We start from the raw sequence: 21,803 nt of genomic DNA, 5'->3' as shown, positions 1-21,803 counted from the left end.
GGGCGGCGGGCTCCGTGCGTGCGAAACCCCGCGGCGCCGGGGGCCCCCCGGGCCGGCGGGCGGGGAGGGGGCGGCGGGGGCGCCGCGGCCGCCGGGCGCTGCGAGGGGCCGGGCGGCACCGGAGGGGGCGGGGGGGGAGGAAAAAGTTTACACCCTCGCCACTCTCCTCCCTCCTCTTCCTTGGTGGCGCAGATGGGAGTTTTACCTGGAATGACATAAGTTTAATTTTTTATTTTTTCGGGTTTGTTTTTTGATTTTGGTTTTTTTTTTTTTTTTTTTTTTTTTTTTTTGGAGGGTGTCTCTCTCCCTCCCTCTCCGCCCCCTCTTCTCTTCCCCCCGCCTCACCCCCAAAATCCCCCTTCCTCCCCCACCGGTGCTGGATCCACCCCCCCGTTCTCCTCCGCCGGCGGGCGAGGGTGTGACCCGCGGGAACACCCACCCACCTAGGCGTCCATGGTGGGAGCTGTCCGCCGAGCCGAGCCGAGCCGCGGGCACCCCGCCGCCTGCCGCCGCCGCAGCTCCTCCCGCCGCCCGGCCGCGCTCCCGGTGCTTCCTCCGCGTACTTTTTTCTTTTCTTTTTTTTTTTTTTTTTTTCCTACCCTGGGTGGCGGTGCGGACTCCCGGATGGTTCGCTGCCAGTAGCCGGGGGCCGCGCCTCCTCCCCCCGCCGCGCCACCATGTCGTAGGGGAGGTGAGTGCGTTCTGCGCGGAGCTTTGCGCGGGGCGAGCAGCGGCGCGGGGGGCAGCGGGACGGGTGTCCGAACACACCGGCCGGCGTATCCAGGTCACGGCTAGTCCCGTCCCCATCCGTGAAAACTTCGCGGGAAGGACACGTCCATTGCTCGCCAGCGCCCGCGGGGAAGCGCGGCGACGGTGGCGGCTGCTCCTCCGCGGGTCGCACCGCGGGCGCTGGGAGCCGCCGCCTCGGCCCGTGAGTGAGGGTCGGTATTTGGCAGAATAGGAAAACGAGAGGGGCACGTGACACCCCAAATCCTGGGGATGTTGGCGCTTTCGCCGTGACTCTGGAATACAAACCCGCAGCAGCACACGCGGGGTCCCTGCGGGCGCGCACGGGCGATTGCGGGAGAAGGTGCGCGGTGCCCGGCGCTGTCGCTGCCCGGCGGGCTCAGCCCCCCGCCCCGCTCCCGGGGACACCGCTGTCACCCTGCGGGGCCGCGGAGCTGTCCCTGCCGGGCCGTGGGCGCACCTGGGGGCCGGGAGCGGGGCTCTCAGGGGCCGCTGACCGGGAGCTGGGGGCGGTATTTAGGGAGCGAGTTGGGAGCGCATCGCCTGAAAGTTTGGTCGGCGGCTTTTCTTCTTTTTTTTTTTTTTTTTTTTTTTTTTTTTTTTTTTTTCCCTGCTTCTCTGAGGAAAGGGTATTCCTGCAGCTGGGACGCAGGCACCTAGGGGGACACTGGGGAATGGGAGGCGGCAGCAACCCCGGGGCCAGGGGTCGTTCCGGCGGCTCCTCTGGCTGTGGGTAGGCAGCGGGCGGGGCGCCCGGCGGGATGCGCGGCTGCCGCGGAGCGGAGCCAGCCCGGCGGGGAGCGGAGGACGAGTCCTTGAACCCTCCTGCGCTCCGCCGGCTTCGCTCCTCCACTCCTTTTTTTTCCTTTATTTCTTTTTTTTTTTTTTTTTTTCTCCCTACATTTTTCTCCTTTCTTTTTTCCCCTCCACCTAGTTATTTTTATTCTAAGAAAAATTTCCCTGCTTAAATCACCGCTGCATCGGCACGGTGCGCATTCATGCGCCGCTGACAGGCGGAAACCCCGGGCCGGCGGAGAGGCGATGCCCGGCCCTGCCGCCGGCGCGGCGCGGGCACCGGGCGGGGGCGGCCGCGCCCCGCGCTCCTCACCTGTGCGCGGGGCCCCGGGGCTGCCGCGCCGCCGGCCCCGCCGGGGGTGCCCGGGCAGCGTGCGGGGACCCCGCGGGCGGGCGGGCGGAGCGCGGGGGCCGCGCGGTCCCTGCGGCTTTAAGGAGATGCGTTTCCCAGGCTGTGTCGCAGCAACTTTGTATCAGTCATGTCGCCCGGCGGGTGACTGACGGCGCGGCGCGGCCAATGGCGCGCCCGCCTGGCCCCGGCCGCGCCGCGCTCCGCGGCGCTGCCGCCAATCGGGGCGGGCGGCGGGCGGGACGTAAACTTGAACTTTATGTGGGCATGTGACATGTTTTTAAAGGACTTGGCACCTTTTCCCGTCCCCTCCCGGGTGCCGCTCCGTGTCACCGGGCGGCGCGGCGCGCCTCGGGCGGGCGGGCGGTCAGGCGGGGGAGGCGCGCCGCCCGCCCTGCCGCTCCGCGCCGCCCTGCGCTCCGCTCCGCGCCGCGGGGGCTCGGGGACGCGCCCCGCCGCAACAGGTACCGGGGCCGGGCCGGGGGGCACCGCTCCGCTCCCCGGACCGCGGCGGGAGGTGCGGCTGGCGGGGTGTGGCGGGAGCCGGGGCGAGGGGGGGTCGGTAGCGGGGCCCGAACGCTCGCCGCCGTGAAGGGGGGGGGACCGCGCTTGCACGGGAGAAAGCGCTTTTCTGCATCGCTCGGGGGGCGGGCGGCAGGAGGGGACCGGCAGGGCGGGCTCGGCCGAAAGCGGGTTTGGGCTGTCGGATCCCCCCTCCCCCGCGGACTCCTGGGAGGGAGGGAGGGAGGGGAGGGAGGGACCGAGCTCCCGGGCACTGCTGGGCTCCCCCACGCGTGACAACCCAGACTGCACCTGCGGGAAAGCAGATTGGCCGGGGGGGCGTGGGGACAGAGGTGCAAAGCGGTGGCTGCTCCCTGGGAGCTGCGGTGATGCTCCTCACGGCGTAGGGTAAATAGGGAAATCAGCCTGCGCGCTGCCTTGCGTGGGTGTTAAGGCGCGGGGACGGGGGGCCCCTCGCCCCGCTTCGCTCGGGTCCGTGGGCGGCCGAGCCGGGGCTGCCCGCGCCCCTCGTACCCTGGAGAAAGGGGGGAAAAACCCCAGCCCAGACATGAAACTCAGCTCCCCTGTGCAGTCTTGTGTCAGTGGGGTGGCTGGCAGATAGTGAAACTTCAAGGAAATTTCGTTTACAAACACCGAGAATTAAGAAGTGTGTGGCCGCTTGAGCCACCAGTTTCTTTATTTTTATTTTTTTTTTTTGTGAAACTGGGCTTACTTCAGATATTCCCATATCTAGGTGACCTTTTGGTTGCAGGGATACCAGGTACCATTTGATTTTTTATTTGGCTGTTGCTGCGAGACTGGTTACATGCCTGATTGATCAGAGATTTTTGCTGCGGAGGGCTGTGTTTGTTGATATGTTTGGGGTGAAATATACAACTCCCAGTGTCTTGATAGCTCTACGGAGAGGAAGTCTGGAGAAGCTGCTGTGCTCACAATGTCTCTTGCTTTGTAAAGTGTCAGATAGAGATGATCTTGGTTCAGATATATAACGCTATAATGCTGCTGAGCTTTAGTTGTGGGTGTCCGTAGATGTTTTAGCCCACAGTCAAATTTGTTTAGTGAAAGTTAGTAAAAAGGCATGTGTGTGCTATAGGTGAAGTGTGGGTTCTGTGGATAGACGTGCTAGTCAAGTTGTAATAAGTTCTGCCTGAAAGAGCAAAACCAAATCCTAATGCTACAAGTAACCCCTGAGATGATTAATTTGGTTCTGGTCTCTGTTGAGGCACTTGGAGGTGACAAAAAACAGAACTCCCAAAAAATTCGTTCGTTGCTGCATTCTCCCTCATTTATATCTGTTGTTTTAAACTGAACTTATATCAGGCCACAAATAATCTGCTGCTTTTTGATCCTCTTGGGTGTATTTACTAGCCTATGCAAGTGCAGGATCAGGGCATTTTCTAATTTCTTTTTCTTTGTGTGACCCAGATTTTTATTCGCTGAAGTTTTAGAGTATGCTTGCCTATTGATGATATATGAAGTTTGAATTTTACTGCTGTGGGACAAGTTGCTACAAAGCTCAAACACTGGTGTAATGTCAGGCCTGTAACAGAGATTTCCTGGTATGCAGTGGTTCTGCTGGTGTTTCTGAGAGTTAATTTTAACTTAAGTCCTAATTTTAAGCCTTAACTAAGTTTCCTGCTTTTCAGAAATGCAGATCACTCACAGCTGTAATTGATTTCTCTAGGAATTAGGCTTGCTCAGCACTTAAATCAGGGGTAGGTGATTATCTGGGAGTGACTTTATGTAGAATTAGACACTTCTGTCTGAAAATCTTAGACTGTAGGAATGTGATTTGATATACATGATGATGTGAGACACATAATTCTAGGTTCTAATAAAATTTGTGCTTGAGGGAAATGTAGGCATTGGGCTATAGTTCCAACTAAGTAAGGGCAAAGAAATATTCAAATCATTTTTGTTTTTATATTTTTGCTCAAAATAGCATAGTTAAATAGTGTTAAGTAAAGAGGTTGAACACTGAATTAAAAATTGGAAAATGAATACATTCTGAAAGGAAAAAAAATTTGCTTAATATTGATTTTGTAACTTGAGTTCCTGCAGTTCTAATGACACTCTGAGCCAAATCCTTAAAAAATTAGGAATTGTTGTTACTTATATGTGGTTTTCAGATTATTTTTCAGAGACCAGATCATGCATTTTGCTCATTGCCTCAAGGAAGTGGCATGTGGGATGGGAGGGGTTTTTTAAGGGTCCCTTTTAGAACAAGGTTTACTTGCTGGCTGCCATGGAGGTTTGCAGAATTGGCAGTTACGGATCCGTGTAATAGCCGTGCTTTCCTACCTAGTCTGATCCCCTTGCTCTGTGGCAGAAATGTTTCCCACTGGTCTTCTGTTCTGCTTCTCTCCCCACACCTTCCTGGTTCCTCGGGAGGTTGTAGAAGAAGTTTGTATAGCTGGGAAGGGGCGAGTCAGCTCCCAGCCCCTCAGAACTGGTTCCTTCTAAAGCAACCATGTTACACTGGATGGTGAGGATGATGAAGAGAAACCCCCTTAAAACAGCAGTCTCCCTTGCATTGCTGTCCCTGTAACATGGGAATGGACGGTCCCCGGAGGAGCAGAGCTGTAATGAGCAATTTCCACAGGGTTTGCATCCTGCCTGCCACCAGCATGTCCTTTCAGGACCTCTCTGGATCCTCTCCTTCCTTACTCCCCCTTCCCTTTTTTAGCTGAGGGACAGCCCCTGGTACAGCTGGCGCTGACCATGGCCAGCGAGGGTGGGCGGCTGTGCTGACATTGCCAAGCCGTTCCTTTAGGGGCAGGGCTGGGAGCAATAATTTGGGTATTTCCTGACTGCCAAGCTGTTTTCTCCCTGAACCCATAGGGCTGTCATATCCATGAGACCTTTTCCCTCGCTTTGATTGAAATTGGACAAATGGTTTAGAGCTGATGGATGGGGCAGGGAAATGGGACTGGCAGGCAGAGAGAGAGAGGAGGATAGACAGAGAAAGCGGATACGCCTTGTTTCCTTAGGAAATTAGGAAATTTCCTTAGGAAGTCACACTGTCCTGTCATTAATTTTACTTTTTCATATATGTCTTTGCTAGTTATGGAGACAAAAGGATACCACAGCTACCCAGAAGGCTTAGATATGGAGAGACGGTGGGGTCAAGTTTCTCAGTCTGTGGAGTATTCTTCCATAGGTGCTGGAGAGCAGACTGATGACAGTAACTACATGGAGATTGTAAACGTAAGCTGCGCCGCCGGCACTTTCGCTAACAGCAGCGCTCAAGGAAACGGCAAAGAAAAACCTGAGCTACTCTCCTGCCTGCAGCAAGACAACAGCCAGCCTGGTCTTCTGCCCTCTGACATCAAAACCGAAACGGAGTCCAAGGAGCTGTCGGCAACGGTGGCCGAATCCATGGGTTTATATATGGATTCGATACGAGACGCCGATTACCACTATGATCAGCAGAACCAGGGGAGCCCGGGAAAGATCTACCAGAACATGGAGCAGCTGGTGAAGCTCTACAAGGAGAACGGCCATTGCTCCTCTCCCCTCCACAGCGCCAGCAGGCCCCTGAGGTCTTTGATGTCGGACTCTGGGAGCGCTGTGAACGGCGGTGCCATGCACACGATTGTCAAAAGCCCTATCATGTGTCAAGAGAAAAGCCCCTCAGGCTGCAGCCCTCAGAACATGGCCTCCTCAGTATGTAGTCCTGCAGGAGTTAACTCCGTGTCCTCAACTACCGCTAACTTTGGGAACTTTGCCATGCACAGCCCCATCGGGCAGGGCACCCCTCTGTCGCGCTCTCCGAACATTGAGAGCCGGGGCTCCATGTTGCACAGCCCCGCGCACGTTAGCAATGTCGGCTCTCCGCTTTCCAGCCCTATAAGTAGCATGAAGTCGCCGATTTCCAGTCCTCCCAGCCACTGCAGCGTGAAATCGCCTGTCTCGAGTCCCAACAATATCACTATGCGATCCTCTGTGTCCAGTCCTGCAAACCTGAACTCCAGGAGCTCCATTGCCAGCCCTTCCAATGCCAATAATAGGTCCACACGTTCTAGTCCAGCGGTTAGCACTGTGGGATCATCCATCTGTAGCCCCGTAAACAACTCCATAGGGTTCCCACCTTCTGGCACGCCAGTGGGGCCTAGCAGAAGCCAAGATACTGTTTCTAGTCCAGAAACAAAAGACAAGGGTGCTCAAGAACTCGCATTTCCTAAGATGGAGGAAATGGAGAATGCCATCTCCAACAACAGCCAGATGAACCTTGTTCAGTTCATAAAGCCCGAGCCGGACGGGTCCTTCGGCAGCGCCTGCATCGGCGACAGCAGCAGCAAAATAAACTCCGATTCCCCCTTTTCAGTACCAGTGAAGCAAGAGTCGGCCAAACATCCTTGTTCTGGTGCCTCCTTTAAAGGGAATCAGACAGTAAATCCTTTCCCATTTACAGATGGCTCATATTTTTCTTTTATGGATGACAAAGACTATTACTCTCTTTCTGGGATTTTAGGACCACCTGTTTCTTCATTTGATGGAAATTGTGAAGGTAGTGGTTTTCCAAATCCAGGTCTACGTGTGGGGATTAAGCAGGAACCTGATGATGGCAGCTATTACCAAGAAAACAGTATACCATCCTCTGCCATTGTGGGTGTAAATTCAGGTGGACAGTCATTTCACTACAGGATCGGTGCCCAGGGCACGATATCCTTGTCGCGGCCGGTTGCTCGAGAGCAGACATTTCAGCACTTGAGCTCCTTCCCTGCTGTCAGCACGCTTGTGGAGACCTGGAAGTCGCATTCAGAGTTGGCATCCAGAAGAAGTGATGGGTATCCAGTTCTAGAGTACATTCCAGAAAACGTGTCCAGGTGAGCTGGCAAATTGCTACTTATTTTCTTCTTTTTTTTCTATCTTTTTTTTTTTTTTTTCCTCATTCTTTTTCTTTCTTCCCATGCATTAAACAAACAAGGCGTGAATTAAAATAAGAACCAGGGTGGTATTTCTCAGTCTGTTGTGTAATTCTTTGTTTGAATTTCAGTTTTTATTAAATCTGTTGCTATCTTGCTGTATTTTACTCTGCCTTTAATAAAAACAAAGTGTTGGCTTTAATATTTAAGAAGAACATATTATATTCTGTTGTTATTAGGTTTCAAGGTATAGCTTTAGTATGTTTATGAGCTTTTACTACTACAAATGTTGTTTTTCCCATAATGAGAGCTTAGTAAAATTGCTCTCTTGTGTCCTATAATGGTTATTCTTTCCTAGCTAGTGCTTGGATGTGTGGTACCTCAGATGAAATGTTGAGATGAGGATAAAAAAATGATAGTGTCTGTCAGGCATCTGATTTTGTGAAGAAGCATGGTTCTGTGTTTGCACTGGACTTTAACTGGTTAAGTTAAAAAAACTAAACGCTACAAGCCTGTGGCAACATATTATTTCTGTATTTTAACTGTAGGAACATTTGGTTTATATATATAGAAAAATGCCTCCAGAAGGAGGAGGGCTGTTAAAACTTGATGCATTTGAAAGGGAGAAATGGATAAACTGATCTCCTCACTTTTGGTGGAAGAGAAATGAGCAAGTGTCATCTGAATTTGGGTTTCTTGGCTGTTCTGTGGCAGCATATCCTACTTCAAGCAGGTATCCTTGTATCTCGTGAGGGATGCCTACTTTCCTAAACCATCTAATTTCAGAGTCAATTGTACAAGTTCTGAGGCGCCTCTGACAGCATGACTGAGTTCAGATGGTTGCATAGCATACCCATGTGCCCAGCAGGCTCACCAAATTCTTGTGCCAAAGCTCAAATAGCCGCTAACAGGTTGGCATTTACCTTTCCCGTGTGGCTTTTTTTTGCTCATCACAAACTATGCAGCTGCCCTCAGTGAATGAAGCATCTGCCTTATTCTTGGAGGGGGGTGAGGAGGATGCATAGTGTTTTCCATATTTGTATGATACTACAGATTTCTGAAAATAGTGCTGCAGTGAAAATCATAATATCTAAAATAGTGATGCTTTTCAGGAAGGAAATCAGCCTATGTATAAGGAGAAAAAAAAAAAAATTTACCTGTTTTCATTTTATTCTCAGTTCTGTCCAGCACTGCTACAATCTATCATTCTGTAGGCCATACTTCACTTTTTCTTTGGCCATTTCCGATATGGTCTCAAAAAAAAATCCACTTTTTAATATACTCAACTTGAAAGGGCTGTATCCTGTCGTCATGCTGAACTTTGCATGCAGCTGGATATTTGTTATCATCAGGTCTTGGCTTAAATGTACTTTCTTGGATTAAGGAAGATGGAGTCACTGCTTTCTAGTCGTTTTACCAGAGGAAATTTTCACAAATTGCATTATTTATATAGTGAGAAAAGTTCACCAGAAGACTGATGGAATGCCTGAATACAAAGACCCAGTATTTTACTGCCTTTGTGGTTGAGCACTGTTGCTTGGACAGGTAGCTCCTGCCAGCTGTGAGAGCTCTTGTGTGACTGAATGCTTGTGCTGAGTCAAGGCTGTCATCTACTGCAGGGGCAGGAACAATAAACATGGAAATAATGAAGGAAGGAGCATGGTTGGCATCAGTAGTTGTGTTTGGAGTGACAGTTTCTCATAAGGCTTTTAGAAGAGTCTTCTGATCTGACATTAGTCCATGGTAGCTCTAGTTCAATAAATGTAATCAGATTTGATGATGACATAGGCTGGGTGCACTTTCCTGTCTTTGTTCTCTAAGCTGGTATCTCTGTAGGATGTGCAGGTGAGTGTAGCTGCCACTTTGCAGGATTGAAATCCTGAAATGTTTAGTGCTCAGTGCTGTTACGTGTGGAATTCTATTCAGGTGATGGAGATCTGCAGGGTTGCGACACTCCAGGCATCCTGATCTGTACTACAGATTAGGACATGTGTCATCATTTCAAATCTCAGAACTCAACCCCATTATTTAACTAAATGTTGCTCTTAATCTGGCTGGTGATGGCTCTATGCCAACAGCAAAGCCAGGGACCTGTGCAAAGCCCTTAAATTTTTCAAGGTAAATTCGTGTAGAGATCATTTTAGCAGTGCAGATTTGAGTGCAGAGGTGCCTGCTGTGATATTTGTCTGCTGGTGAGACAAGGCATAAAGACTCCACGTAAGATGTCACACATGTAGAAGAAGCTCAGCCTTGCTATTGAACCTCAGACTGATCTTTATTTTTCTCTTTGTTTCTGTGCTGTCTTGCAGCTAGAACAGAGGAAGTCATGCTCAAATTAGTTGGTGCTCTTAGGTGTTGTAATAAAACACACATAGCTTGAAACCATGCCAGACCCAACATCCCAAGGTTGGTTTCAGCGGTCCCATATCCATGTGCTATGGGGATTGCAAAATACCTCTTCCTTCGTGTCATCAGAACAGCAGCATCACACCTCTGTCCTCTACATCTAAACCAGATCCTTGCTATTTCCAGTCTGAGGTTTCTTTTCTGATGTGTCAGTCATAACAGGCATCACACATTTTGCAGATTGACCCTTTGAGGTTTGTAATATTTTAAAGTTTCTGGGATTCTAAGTCTTCGTCTGTTTTTTTCGGGGGTACTTAGCTTGCGATATAAATGGCTGCAAGCAAAGAGTGAGATGAAGGGAAAAAATAGGCTAAATGGTTCTCTAAAGCCCGTAGATGACCAGCATGGAATATGTCTTGTTTTAGCAGCATTATTTTCTGAACTCTGATGTCACACTCTTTCTGAACTGCCTCAGACTTGCAGCATACACCGTGAAAAGAAGTGGGTGGCCAAAAGGAGATGACTTTGATTTTTCATATTGATAATGAATCTTTAGAATAGTGCTGAAATTTTTTTTTTCAGATTAGAGTGTTCCCTTTCTTGAATCAGTTACACTTGGTGGTAGTGTCTAATAAACATAGCTGAGGCATTTAAAATGCCTTGATACCTTGTTGACTGTGCCAATCACCCACTTCCAACTAGAACATTTCTCTTTTTCTCCTTCAGTTACTTTTATTAGACGTGCACAGTTATGGGTCTTCTTAAGTTAGTTGCTAGTAACTTTTTTATAACATTGCAGTTTGTGGTGTTTGGGGAATGAGAGCCTCTTAAGCAAAACCAAATTCCCTTATTCCCTTTTAAATATTTTTCTTCTGCTAATATGCATGCAGAACATGTCTTTGTTTTTGAAAGATTTTACATCCGTAATTTTTAATAAAGAGTGAATCATACTTGTCTGTCTGTGTGTATAGATTCCTCTCTCTACAAATGGCATTTCTAAGAAATACTGGTTTCTAAACTAAATAGCTGTTAAGTGGGCTTGAAAAAGAAGTTATTATGTGCAATTGTGTGATGTCATTGATGAAAACCTACATGAAGAATACAGCTAAGATTTCACTTTAAGGTGATCAGTGCGTGTCGGAATTGGGGTGCTAGCCTAAGCCCCATGATCGTGCCAATTATGTGATTTTCAAAATGGCCTATGAAAATGTCATGGTTGCTTAAAACAACAGTAAAAGGAGGAGGATGACCTTTCTGCTGCATTAGCTCTTACCTAAAGCTTCTTCTGCAAATGTGCCTTTTCCCTCTAATTTCCATATTAACTCATGTATGTACACACACACACGTACTGGCTTTTCTCAGTGCTTGTGGTGGAAACAGAGGGCTGATACTCCTACTGTCGTTTCTTCCTGGCAGTTCCACTGGTGTAACCCAGTGTGGGAAGAATTCACGAAGTTTGATGTGCTGATATTCAGAAAGTTTAGTGTTCTAATATGAATTGCATATGTTTATTTATAATCGTATTTCAAGAGTTTTTTGATCAGACATTTGATAGTATTTTAGGGATGACTTACACCTGTCTGTTCCTGAGCCATTCATGTGTGTCAGTATTTATTTTTTAGACCCTACCTGAAAAAGCCCCCAAAAAACCCATCCCATCCAACCCAAAACCAGAAAGTAACTCAACAACATGATCTTGATTTACCTGTAGCCTTTACTGGCTTGAATTGATTCTGGTTAAAAATCTGATTTCAGGCTATTGCAAGTATTTTTGTAAATAAACTTTTATGTTAAATATTATCTAGAATAGTCACTTATCAGAAATATACCTGCCAGAAAGATAAAGGTCTGGTAAATATTATTTTTAGAATTTATGAATGGCCTTGACCTCTGTTTGCTGACGGACTTTATGAGAAAAGGACTGTGCTGTTAAAATATTCTCCATGCTTGGCAGGACTGTATTCCGCTTTATCATCCCAAAAATTTACTGTGCAAACCTTTTTCAGAAATGATTCTCTAATACCATGGACCATAGCCTCAAATCTATATTTTTCTCGTGTTTCAATTTGAGAAGGTATGCTTGTTTTTGTAGGTTCTTGTATAATTTTGTGTCTTTTTTTTTTTTTTTTTTAAATGCAGCTTTGGGTATAGTCTTGACACAACCAAGACCTCTGCATATTCTTTATTTCTCGCTAAAGAAATTAGAAGTCTGTATTAATATGTCAGCCCAGGATGAAAGGTTCCCTTGGGCATACCAGCATGCATTGAACAACCTTTTACTTTCTACAGCTTTCTTTGTTGTTATTTTGGTGAGGGTGCTGGGTTTTTGTGTTGCTCTTTATTGAGAAGTTCAAAGTCTGTATAAAGTATATTCCTTTAAAATGTGAATGCAAATAATGCCTTATTTTCCATTAAAATTATACATATCCATTGCCTCCTGTGCTGTTGCACAGAGAAGCCCACATTAATGGGAAATTGTGTTCCAGAGATGGGTGGATCTTCCCCATCTGGGGAAATAAGAGCTCTGTTGTCAAGCTGGGTGCCAGGATCTAGGGCTTGGTTGTTTCTTTGTGCAGGGGTAAATAAAGTTGTGTATTTCCAAAATGTTTCAATTGCAGGTTGATACCGCTAAACTTTGCAGTACTTGGCTGTTGGAAACCAGTTTGCCATGTTTAATTCTGATTGTAGCTAATAGTTGTTGCCTAGTTTTTGTATCGCTTTTGGTGATACAGGGTCTCGCTCTGATAATCTTGTTTGGATGGTTTTCTGAAAAACAGGAAGGTGGGGTCACCTTCAATGCACAGATTTTAACAAACAAAAGAAATTCTGGTTATGCATTTTCTGGCAGTATGGATCAGTCCATTTTCATGAGGACTGGAAGACAGAAAAGTATCTACTGCATACAAAATGTTCCTGTCCTGTTTTTTGAGATGTGTGTTGCAGCACACAAGGCAGGCAAGCATGTACAGGGATTGCTGCAGCAGGTTCAGTGCTCGTGCATTACTCGTGTTGTCTGCAGAGGGAGTAAATTGTTAAGTTGTGGTTCAATAACCTGGCCTTACTCAACCAGCACTTAACATTAATGGAGATACAACCTGCTGTGAAGTGCTCTGCCCTGCTCAATCAGATTGCCAGGTACTTATTGGTGCTTTGCTGATCCCAGGCTGGAGCAGTGGCTGCTGTTGGGTGTCGCTTGTAGATGAACAGTGTATTATTTGCAGTGGTGAAAATGCTCTGTTGGGCCATGCCTTGTCTGCTCTGATTTTGGTTTTGCCCTTTGATTGGGTTTGTTGTGTGTGAGAGCCAGATTGGGTTCCTGATCCAGTTCACTCTGGAGCTCTAAAGAGCCAACAGGACAGTGAAACCTGGTGAGCAGTGTGATGTGATATGGACACAAGAACAAACTGAAGAGATGGAAAGGGAACGGAGCCCTTATAATATCCCAAGTGCACCTTTCTGCTAAAAGGTAATGCATAGTTGAGCCATAATCCCAACACTGGTATTTTCAGGATATAGTTTTAAAAGGTGTTTTTTTTAATTGTATGTGTTGAGCCTTTGAACGGAATCATAGGAGATGGAGTTAATAATGGACTTGTTCTGACCAAAACTTCTAGGAGAGCAATGGAGTGCTGTGATTTGAGATTTAAGATCTCAGAGGTCAGAAAATACCACAGTTACGGATGAATATAGAACCGTAACTCATTCTCTGGCAAATGTGTCTTAAAATATGGCTGTCTAAGAGTGATAAAAATGGTCCAATGAGGAAACTAAAAAGAGTGTGTGAAAAACAGGTATTAAATCCATCTAAGTTTAGTAGTTTTATCAGTTTTCACATGCAGCTGGTTGCTACACAGTGCCTGGTGCTCAGCATATGAATTACTTGGGTTGCAGTCTCCTCTGAGCGAGAGATCTATGGAGAGGAAAAAAGAAGCATCAGTATTTCCATCGGGTGCAGTGGACCGGGTACTTGCAGTGTTACTGGGCAGGTGTGAATGCACCCTAAATAGACCATGGCATGATTTGGCTGCTCGCTGCCCCACTTGTGTAACCTGCAGCGGAAGGTCACTGTCAAGGGGGACCCTCCGGCAGCCCTCTCCTGGTGCTGGAGCCACCTTGGGTTTGCTGCTGCAGGAGTCAGGCTGACCTTGGAGGAAGGCACACTTTTTTGGCTTAGGCTGCAGGGGAAGGGCACGCAGGTCAGGAAGTGCCTGTTTATCCATGCCAGCAATTCCCACTGTAGCCTGCTCCAGTACCACTGCTGGCAAGAGGAGCAGCAGCATCTCCCCCTCTCTGCTGCGGGGCTGCTGTGGGAGGAGGCGCTCCCCCCTCGGACTTGGAAACAGGAGTTCTGTGCATCCGTGTCTTTCCCTTCAGGGAGCCTGGGATTTTTCAAGAACCTTGAGGGTGGATTGGCTTTCAGGGCAAAATTTTCAAATAAATGGTCTCTTTAAATGGGAGGCTTTGTGACCTTGTTTGGGGTTGTGTTTTTCTTGTTTTTGTTTTGTTTTGCAGTGAGATTTATTAATGTGGTTTATCAGAGCTTAACAGTGTGTTTTCTGAAAGGAAGTGATCTGGGGGGTGTTCTCTTTCTCTATTTTGCCGAAATCAGTGCTGAAAGATTTAAATCACAAAAAAACAACCCTCCCCTCCCATCCCACCCCAGTCTCCTGAAACCCTCCCCCAAAACAACAAAAAAAGTGAAGAAAACCAAATCCATGCTTTTTGTTCTGGATTCTTAAAAGTATAAGTAACGCTGCTTGTATCTATTCAGTACTGAATAAGTATTTTTGCAAGATGCCATTTCTTTACTGTTATATTAGAGCAGAAGTTCCCACAATGCTGGTAGATCACAAAATAACTTGAATTTTATTTCTTTATCTTAAACAGTGAATTAAGCACCTGCAATTACATTAGAGTTTGTTGCTAGCTGTCTGCTAAATTAAATTTCTCCAAGTCTGCAATCTCTAAGCTGTGTATTGGCTTCATGAACAAACTGATGGCTTAAATTTCATATTTGGAGGTAGGGTTACTTGGAGTTAATATGTAATACTATTTTTTGAAAAGGAGAAAAAAAAAGTAAATTTTGGTTAGAACTTCTGAGCAGAAACGGAATCCAGTATTTGTGGATAATACATAAAATGGCTTATAGGAATTTATACACGCCTCTAAGATGCATGGATATGCTGCTGATTGTGGTTAGTGATAATAATAGATCAAAGAGTTACAGCCCTGAGGTTAAAAAGCAAATTTCAGACTAATTGCTGAATGTTTCTGACAGTTTTTATATCACTTTACTTGTTTCCATCCTCTCTCCTAAACAATACTTCCTACTATCTGGAGGTGAAATAACTTTTTTGAATGAGCTTTCGGACTAAAGTTTATGCGGAGTACTGAGTCTTTTCTATTGTGCTTTTCATTCCATGTCTGCTTTCAAGAGGTGTTAACCCAAGTTTCTAAAAGTGGCAGCTTTATAAACCAATTCCATAGCAATCTTGACCATCTTCAGTAATGCTTCCTGAGTCTTTTGGATTGGTGAGAATATCTTGCTTCCTTATTTTTGTGTGCGTATGACCCTTTTGGGTGCATGTTCAGCCTTAAGTCTGTAAAACAAAGCAGTATTTAGAGGTTTATTTTGGGCAGTGTAATCTATCAGTGGTCTTTGAATCAGAGGGCAGAATGGGGAATTAAGTAGTTTGTCCTGACCAGGATTTTGCCTGTCCCAGCTGCCGAGAGCTATAGGGTCTTGCCAGCATTCTTGGCATTGCGTTGTGCTAAGATCGTAGCGTAGTTCTGTGAAGCCCGTTGTTTTCAGGGTTTGAAATCCCTTTGTAGTGAGTTTCTTTTGTTCACCAGCTCCTCTCCTGAGCCTGGCTCAGAGGGTCAGGATGGCACACGGGAGCTGTCCCAGTCTGTGCTCGGGAGTGCCCCATGAAGACAGGAACAGTTACTGAGCAAAGCAGCGCTCTGCTTAATAAATGTTTACATCGTGCTTTGCTTCTCTCTGGCAGATCCAGGCCGTGCAGGGAAGGGGCAGGTGCTGAGTGTGCCTGGTCAGAGCAGGGCCCACGGTGCCAGCACTGCCCGCGCCCCACATCCCTGTGGCTTGCGCAAGGAGCCGTGTCCGAGTACCCCGGGAGTGCGTCACCCGCCGTGTCCTCACGGAGACCTGTGCTCCCCGAGCCCTTTGGAAAGGTGGTTTCACAACCGGCGAGCCCCGGTTTACTCTGGCAGCGTCTCACCTTGAAAAATCAATTGTGTTTGTGTCTTTAGCTCTCCCTTAGTGCTGCTGCAGGAAAGGGACTCCGATCACTGTTGTAGAATGGGTCGGCTTGGGAAGTGACATCAGAGATCGGCAAGTTCAACCCCCCTGCCATGGGCAAGGACACCTTCATATAGTAGGCATATGAGGACTTCATATGCTTCATATAGTAGACAAGGCTGCTCAGAGCCCCATCCAGCCTGGCTTTGAATACTTACAGGGATGGGGCATCCACAGCTGCTCTGGGCAACCTGTGCCAGTGCCTCACCATCCTTCAGAGTGGAGAATTTTTTCCTAACGCCTAATCTAAATTATGCTCCTTCAGCTGCAGCTATTACCCATTGTCCTATCGCTGTGTGCCCTTGTGAAAAGTGTCTCTCCAGCCTTTTGCAGGTGATTCACCATATTCCCCACTCAAACTCCGCCTCTTGTCTGACAGGAGCAGTGCTGGAGGTGGTGGGACGTGGTCTCCTAGTCAAGTTTTATCAAGGTCACTCTAGGAGCAGGAAAGGGATTGCTTCTGGAAGTGTCTTAAGGTTGGGGCATCACGACAGCAACCTTTCTTTTCCCTCAGGAGGCATGAGTTCAAATATGAGCTTCTCCAAAAGGTCAGAGATCTCACTTTTAGCATTGCTGAAGACTTGTCTCTAGAAAACCTGTCATGCACTTCAGTGTTTTTGAAGACTGGAGTGCCAGGGACCTTGCAAATGAAGGTGGGTGGGAAATTTGCACAGTTTCCAGGCAGACTATCTGAGCTGTCAGCTTCATTATTTTAAACTAAATTAGATTTGTGCTAGAGAGTGCAGTATGCTAGAGCAGTTAGAAAGCTCTTCCTCTAATGGTAGCTTCAGAGCTACTTTGGTAGATATAATTGTGTTAACTTCTAAGCTCACTTGGATAAATTAAAATTAAACAACTAAAACCTTGCACAGGTGTGGATCCTGGGATGTGGGGAAACTCCCTGGAAAAATTCAGGAATTGCACTTGAAGACAATATTCTTGGATGTTTGGTGTTTCTAAGGATCAAGGGCTGTTATTTTTTATGGTTTGTTAGAAGCTGAACACGTCATTTCTGGCCAGGGAATGCAGGCTTCTGGACCACTGCACTCCTGCAGCTCCCCAAGCACCCCGAGCCCAGCAGGGAGAAAACACAATGAATGCCTCAGGGATACTGCAGTGGAGATCATTTTACCCTATGTCCTAAGGATTGCCCCCAGCTCGTAGCCCATTCGCTTGGATTTAGCGTACACCGTAGGTTTGTTTCGTTATTTCCATTTAAATTTTGTTTGGTTTTGGGCACTAAGGCTTTTTAACGTTAATAATTGAAAACAAATACTGGCCAATAAATATTCCTTAAGGATTAAAAACCGTTACTAAACATGACTGGCTTGTCATTTTTTGTCAAATTTTGCATTGAACCTTTGTTGCAGACTGCCCTGCTGGAAAATCCATCAAGTAAACCCACATTGCTGCAGAATTAGCTCTACAAACCCTGCAGAGCTTTACCATACTCTTCCTTCAGATATGCAGTGGCAAAAGAGAATAATTCCAGTTGATACAATTAGGATTTTTAAATCCTTATTTTTAATCTGGATCCATGTAAAGTAGCTGGAAGATGAACAAAGTGTGGGGGGTTAGACATGTCAGCTTCTGCTCAGTGTATGGAAGTAAACGTTGGAAGTGGTCCAGAGCTTTATGGCTGCTGCCAACTAATGACATAAGATAATGTTGCAGTGAAACAATGCACTTGATTTGCATTTGTTTCCCAACTAACCTTTCTGATTCTTGGGACTGCTTGGAATTTATATTTCTGGAGATTTGACAGTAAAAAAAAGGAGATTGGGCGTTGAAACCTTTGAATGATTAAATATGCAGTAATGACAACTTCAAACTGTGCATGCAGATAATGAGATAAAGAATGGTTACTCACTTCATATTAAACCCTTTTGGTGGAAGAAGTGAAGAGGACGAGTGTTTTGGATGGACATGTTATTTTAAAAAGGGAGAAAATTCAGAAGAGCTAATGTCTATAGAAATAGAAGTGAAAAAAGTGTGTTGCTGATTTACTTTTTTTTTTATTTCTGGAATCAAAAATGCATCTATTATGGATCTGCAAACTGTCCTGTGTTTCTTTTCTAATATAAACAGGAGTTAACTGTGTGCAGAAGTCTAATAACAGAGTTGTAGGGGTTTATTTACATTTTCATTTGGATCAGAAATGTGCTTTTGAAGCGAATCTTCCAGTTGCCACCATCTTCTGTCCTGTGGTTCACATCACTGGGCAGCTGAGGGGTGAACACTCAGATATTTCTGAACCAGAAGGGAATGAAAAAAGCACTCCAGGAGGTACCCAGGGCATTCCAGCCTCAACTCCTGTCCCTGGGACTCCGCTGGAGGTGGCTGGAAGCACAGTCCTTGTGACACCTATAACTGGATGCTGGATCCTCAGGACTGACCACTCCTCTCCTTTCATGCCTGAAAAGTAAGTGCTGCCTGAAAATAGCTTTTGCACCTCTTAGCTCAGGTACCTGTAATTGAGAAAAGACTCAGAGTTACAGGCAGAGGAAATTGTTCCACAGAAGAATCAGAGGCACTGTTTTCAGCAGATGTGTTTGTTCATAAGTTGTGACCAGAATGAGGAAAGTAGCTACTTACTCATCCTTCACTGCAATCTAGAAATCCTAAAAAAGGCTGAATTAAATCCTGGAAATAGGAAATGAAACTGAAGTGACAAATAGGCTGTATCTTTTTTCTTTTTTTTTTTTTTTTTTCATTAAGTGAATTGCACTGCTTTTCAGCTAGATAGAGAAATTCTGATATTTATTATAATATTAATCTATAAAGGTAAACAGAATTACAGGCAGAAAACAGATTATAGGCAGCTGCCTTAAGTATTTACAAGCAGCTGTAGCTTAGGCAAACTAATTTAATGACTTACAATTGTCATTTCAGAAAAAAAAACTACTTTGTGGATCAATAAATTCTTGTAAAGTAAACCTATTGATTTGCAACTAATTGGATATTGTGGATGTCTGATAAATTAATTTTAATATGAGGCTAACTGAGTTGACTAGGTGATGTATTAGTGGTTGTAAATGACTTAGAGTCATTAAGTCTATTTATAAGATAGCTACAGGAAAAAAAAGAATTAGAAACCTATTTTAATTTCTAATGAATCAGCACTGTAATACCAGGGTCCAGGTGACTTCTGAGCTCACAAGAGGAGCTTCATGTTTTTCTTATTTTCATACCCTCACTACTGTGATAAACAAGATACTCCATGTCCTCCACTAATTGTTCCATGTCCTTCCACCTGTATTAGCCCTTTCCATGATCTCAAGATGCTTCAGATTCTGCTTGCTTCAGCACAAACACCTGATATTGTGTTTATTAAAAGAAAGTCTTACAAAGGTTGTAGCAAGGTCCGTGTTGCTGCACAGAAGCAGGGTCCTCCCTCTGCCAAGCTGCTGCTCCAGGCCGGAATGCTTCAAGGCACAAGAGGGTGGCAGCCCCCGCCGCGGTTTTCGGCAGCTGCAGTGGTGAGGGTCAGTTAGGTGTTCGTGGGGGATTCTTTGCCCCAGTCCTGGCAGCATGGGCATTTACAGTTCCTTCCAAATTTTGTCTGAGGTACTTGAGCCTTTGAGCTTGGATCTGACTCCATAGGAAGAGTTGCTCCTGGTTGGGATCTATTTTGGCTTTTTTCCATCACGCGGCATGCCCCAAACTCGGAGGCGATATTGATGTTGGTGTGACCTGAATCATTAATTGAATACAAGTGAATACAATTTTCATGCTCAGGTAAAAACAAAAAAATATTATTCAGGACCAAATAGGAATGAGCTTGGGGATTAGGAATGCAGGGGAATATGAAATATGATCTTATGGGAAAGAGGAGGATTATAGGAGCAAGGAAAATAGCAGGTATTGGCACAAGAGGATATAAGCTCAGTATAGTGCACTAGGTCCTAGGAAGGCTTATGCTTTTGTCTGACATGACTAAAAATTAAGAATATTCATCATCTCATCACTTAGGATTGCAAGAAATAGCTTTGGCTGATTTTTATAGATATATTTTATGGAATCAATTTGAAAGGCAGCAGTAAATACATAGATGTTTCCCAATTATTGGTTTTGGTACAATCTAGGGTTTTTTATGATGTTTCATATGGGCAGATGAAGGCAACATATATCTGTACTAGACATGAGAGCCGATGGTGAGAATTGTTAAATTCTGAACCGCTGTTCACAAAAATGTAAAACTGATATGCCCTTTGTAGACGTCTCTGCATAAACATTGTAACTTTTAAAAAAATTACATTGCATAAAACCAAGGAAAAGAACTTTGTTACTTTGTTTGCACTTCTTGGAGTGTCCAAGTACCAGTGCTGTGCATGGTTCTCATAAGCTAACGACGTACCAAACTCCTCATTATATTTGTATATTACGTTAGGTCAGTGGATTAGGAGAGTGAGATGTCAAGAGTAAATTTAGGTTGGGACTTCTCCTCCAAGTCTCCAGTGCTCCCCCCAGTAGCTCAGTATGAATGGGTCTGTTTCTTTAAAGACTTGAAGTAAATATTGAGAAGGGTTTCCTAGCAACATTTGTAAGGTTAAGTAAAAATCAGACTTGCCAGGTGTTGCTTCCAGAGCACATTATCCTTTCTATTTCAACATTTATACTTTCAATACGTTATCTGCTGTATGAAATGCTGAACAGGATCTGATAGTATTGTAAATAGGTAATTTTGCAGAATCATATGTCCAAAGGCAAGTCGGCTGTAATTTTATTCTTGCTTTGGCACACAGCTTTTCTTTTGCTGTGTATTTGTACTGTACTTAAACTAATGGAGACTAACCTTACTTGGCTTCTGGAAGTATTAGATACCGATGTGTGTGTGTGTATTCTAAAAATAAAAGCCACTGTTCAAACCTGCTAATAAAAAAATGTTCTTATTTATTGTTTTTTTCACAGAAAAAGTCATGTGTATCCCAACTGGTCTCATGAGTTTGCAGAGGTCTGAGGTGGGGGGGGTAGAATCTCTTGAAGAAATATCGATTTTTCTTCAGCTTTGATTTCTAGTGACAGGAGGGAAGATCAGCCTGAATACTTTCTACAGTGATATAAAAGTAGACTTTTCCTGTTATTTTAGTCTGCTCAGTAAATTGCATGCAGTCTTCACAGGTGCTTTGGGATGTGTAAGAGGTGTGTGTTTCTGTGGTATACCTGTGGTGAGTAGGATAGTTTCCCCTTGAGAAACACAGGAAGCTGGAATTTAGGTTAGCCCAGGATAGATGGATAGATGGATAGATGGATAGATGGATAGATGGATAGATGGATAGATAGATAGATAGATAGATAGATAGATAGCAGAGGGGAACAAGGAGTGGAAAAATTTGCTTGGCTGCTTCCAGTCCTAAGTTTTTGGTCTATAAATAGAGTCTATCGGAATATTTCTAGTTAGTTCTGGGGAAAGTCAGCTGCTGTGCTGGGGATTGGCCGTGATCCCAGAATGAGGAGGGGAAGGGAAAAAAAAGAAGGATGATAGGAAGCCTATTGAAAATCTACCAACAGACACCAGTGAAATTGAGAAATTGGAAGATGCTGTATTTGGGCTTCAGTTTATTTTTCTGCAGCTTCTGTCAGTGCTGGATGGTCTGCAGAGCGACTCTGTACGCTGCTGTGGGTTTCTGAGTTAGCCAAGCCCAGCAGGCAGGTCCAACCCACCAGGGTTCATAGTTCAGAAGCCAAGACTAAAGCCTGATAGCAGGAACTAGCATGGAAGTATAAGGAAGCAGCATATTATCCTCATTCCATGCTGCAGCGGTGAGCCTGAACAGCCTGCCCTCTCTCTGGGTTAGATGCAGTAGATAAAGGAAAATGGAGAAATGAAACAAAAAGCTGAATTTTCAGCTAATAA

The 21,803-nt window shown here is 45.7% G+C and overlaps 1 protein-coding gene across 5 annotated transcripts in view; it reads left to right on the top strand.

Moving 5' to 3' along the window:
- Window positions 1–485: 485 nt before the first annotated feature.
- Window positions 486–21,803, top strand: part of NR3C2 (nuclear receptor subfamily 3 group C member 2) — a 190,074-nt gene continuing 168,756 nt past the window's right edge. The window contains exons 1-2 of one of the 5 annotated variants that reach the window (XM_014254799.2): window positions 486–691; window positions 5,478–7,242. In XM_014254799.2, coding sequence (XP_014110274.1) covers window positions 5,480–7,242 — 1,763 coding nt within the window. In that variant the 5' untranslated portion in view covers window positions 486–691; window positions 5,478–5,479. Of the gene's footprint in view, window positions 692–2,150; window positions 2,356–2,724; window positions 2,801–3,156; window positions 3,174–5,477; window positions 7,243–21,803 lie in introns of those variants that run through there. The other 4 variants (XM_088056146.1, XM_014254800.2, XM_088056144.1 and 1 more) reach the window with 4 other exon arrangements.

This window comes from Pseudopodoces humilis, chromosome 6 (assembly GCF_049639895.1).
Source record: "Pseudopodoces humilis isolate 2021_Gansu_Grassland_sample_001 chromosome 6, ASM4963989v1, whole genome shotgun sequence".
Classification (NCBI taxonomy): domain Eukaryota; kingdom Metazoa; phylum Chordata; class Aves; order Passeriformes; family Paridae; genus Pseudopodoces; species Pseudopodoces humilis.
This window is presented reverse-complemented; position numbering and strand designations above follow the sequence as displayed.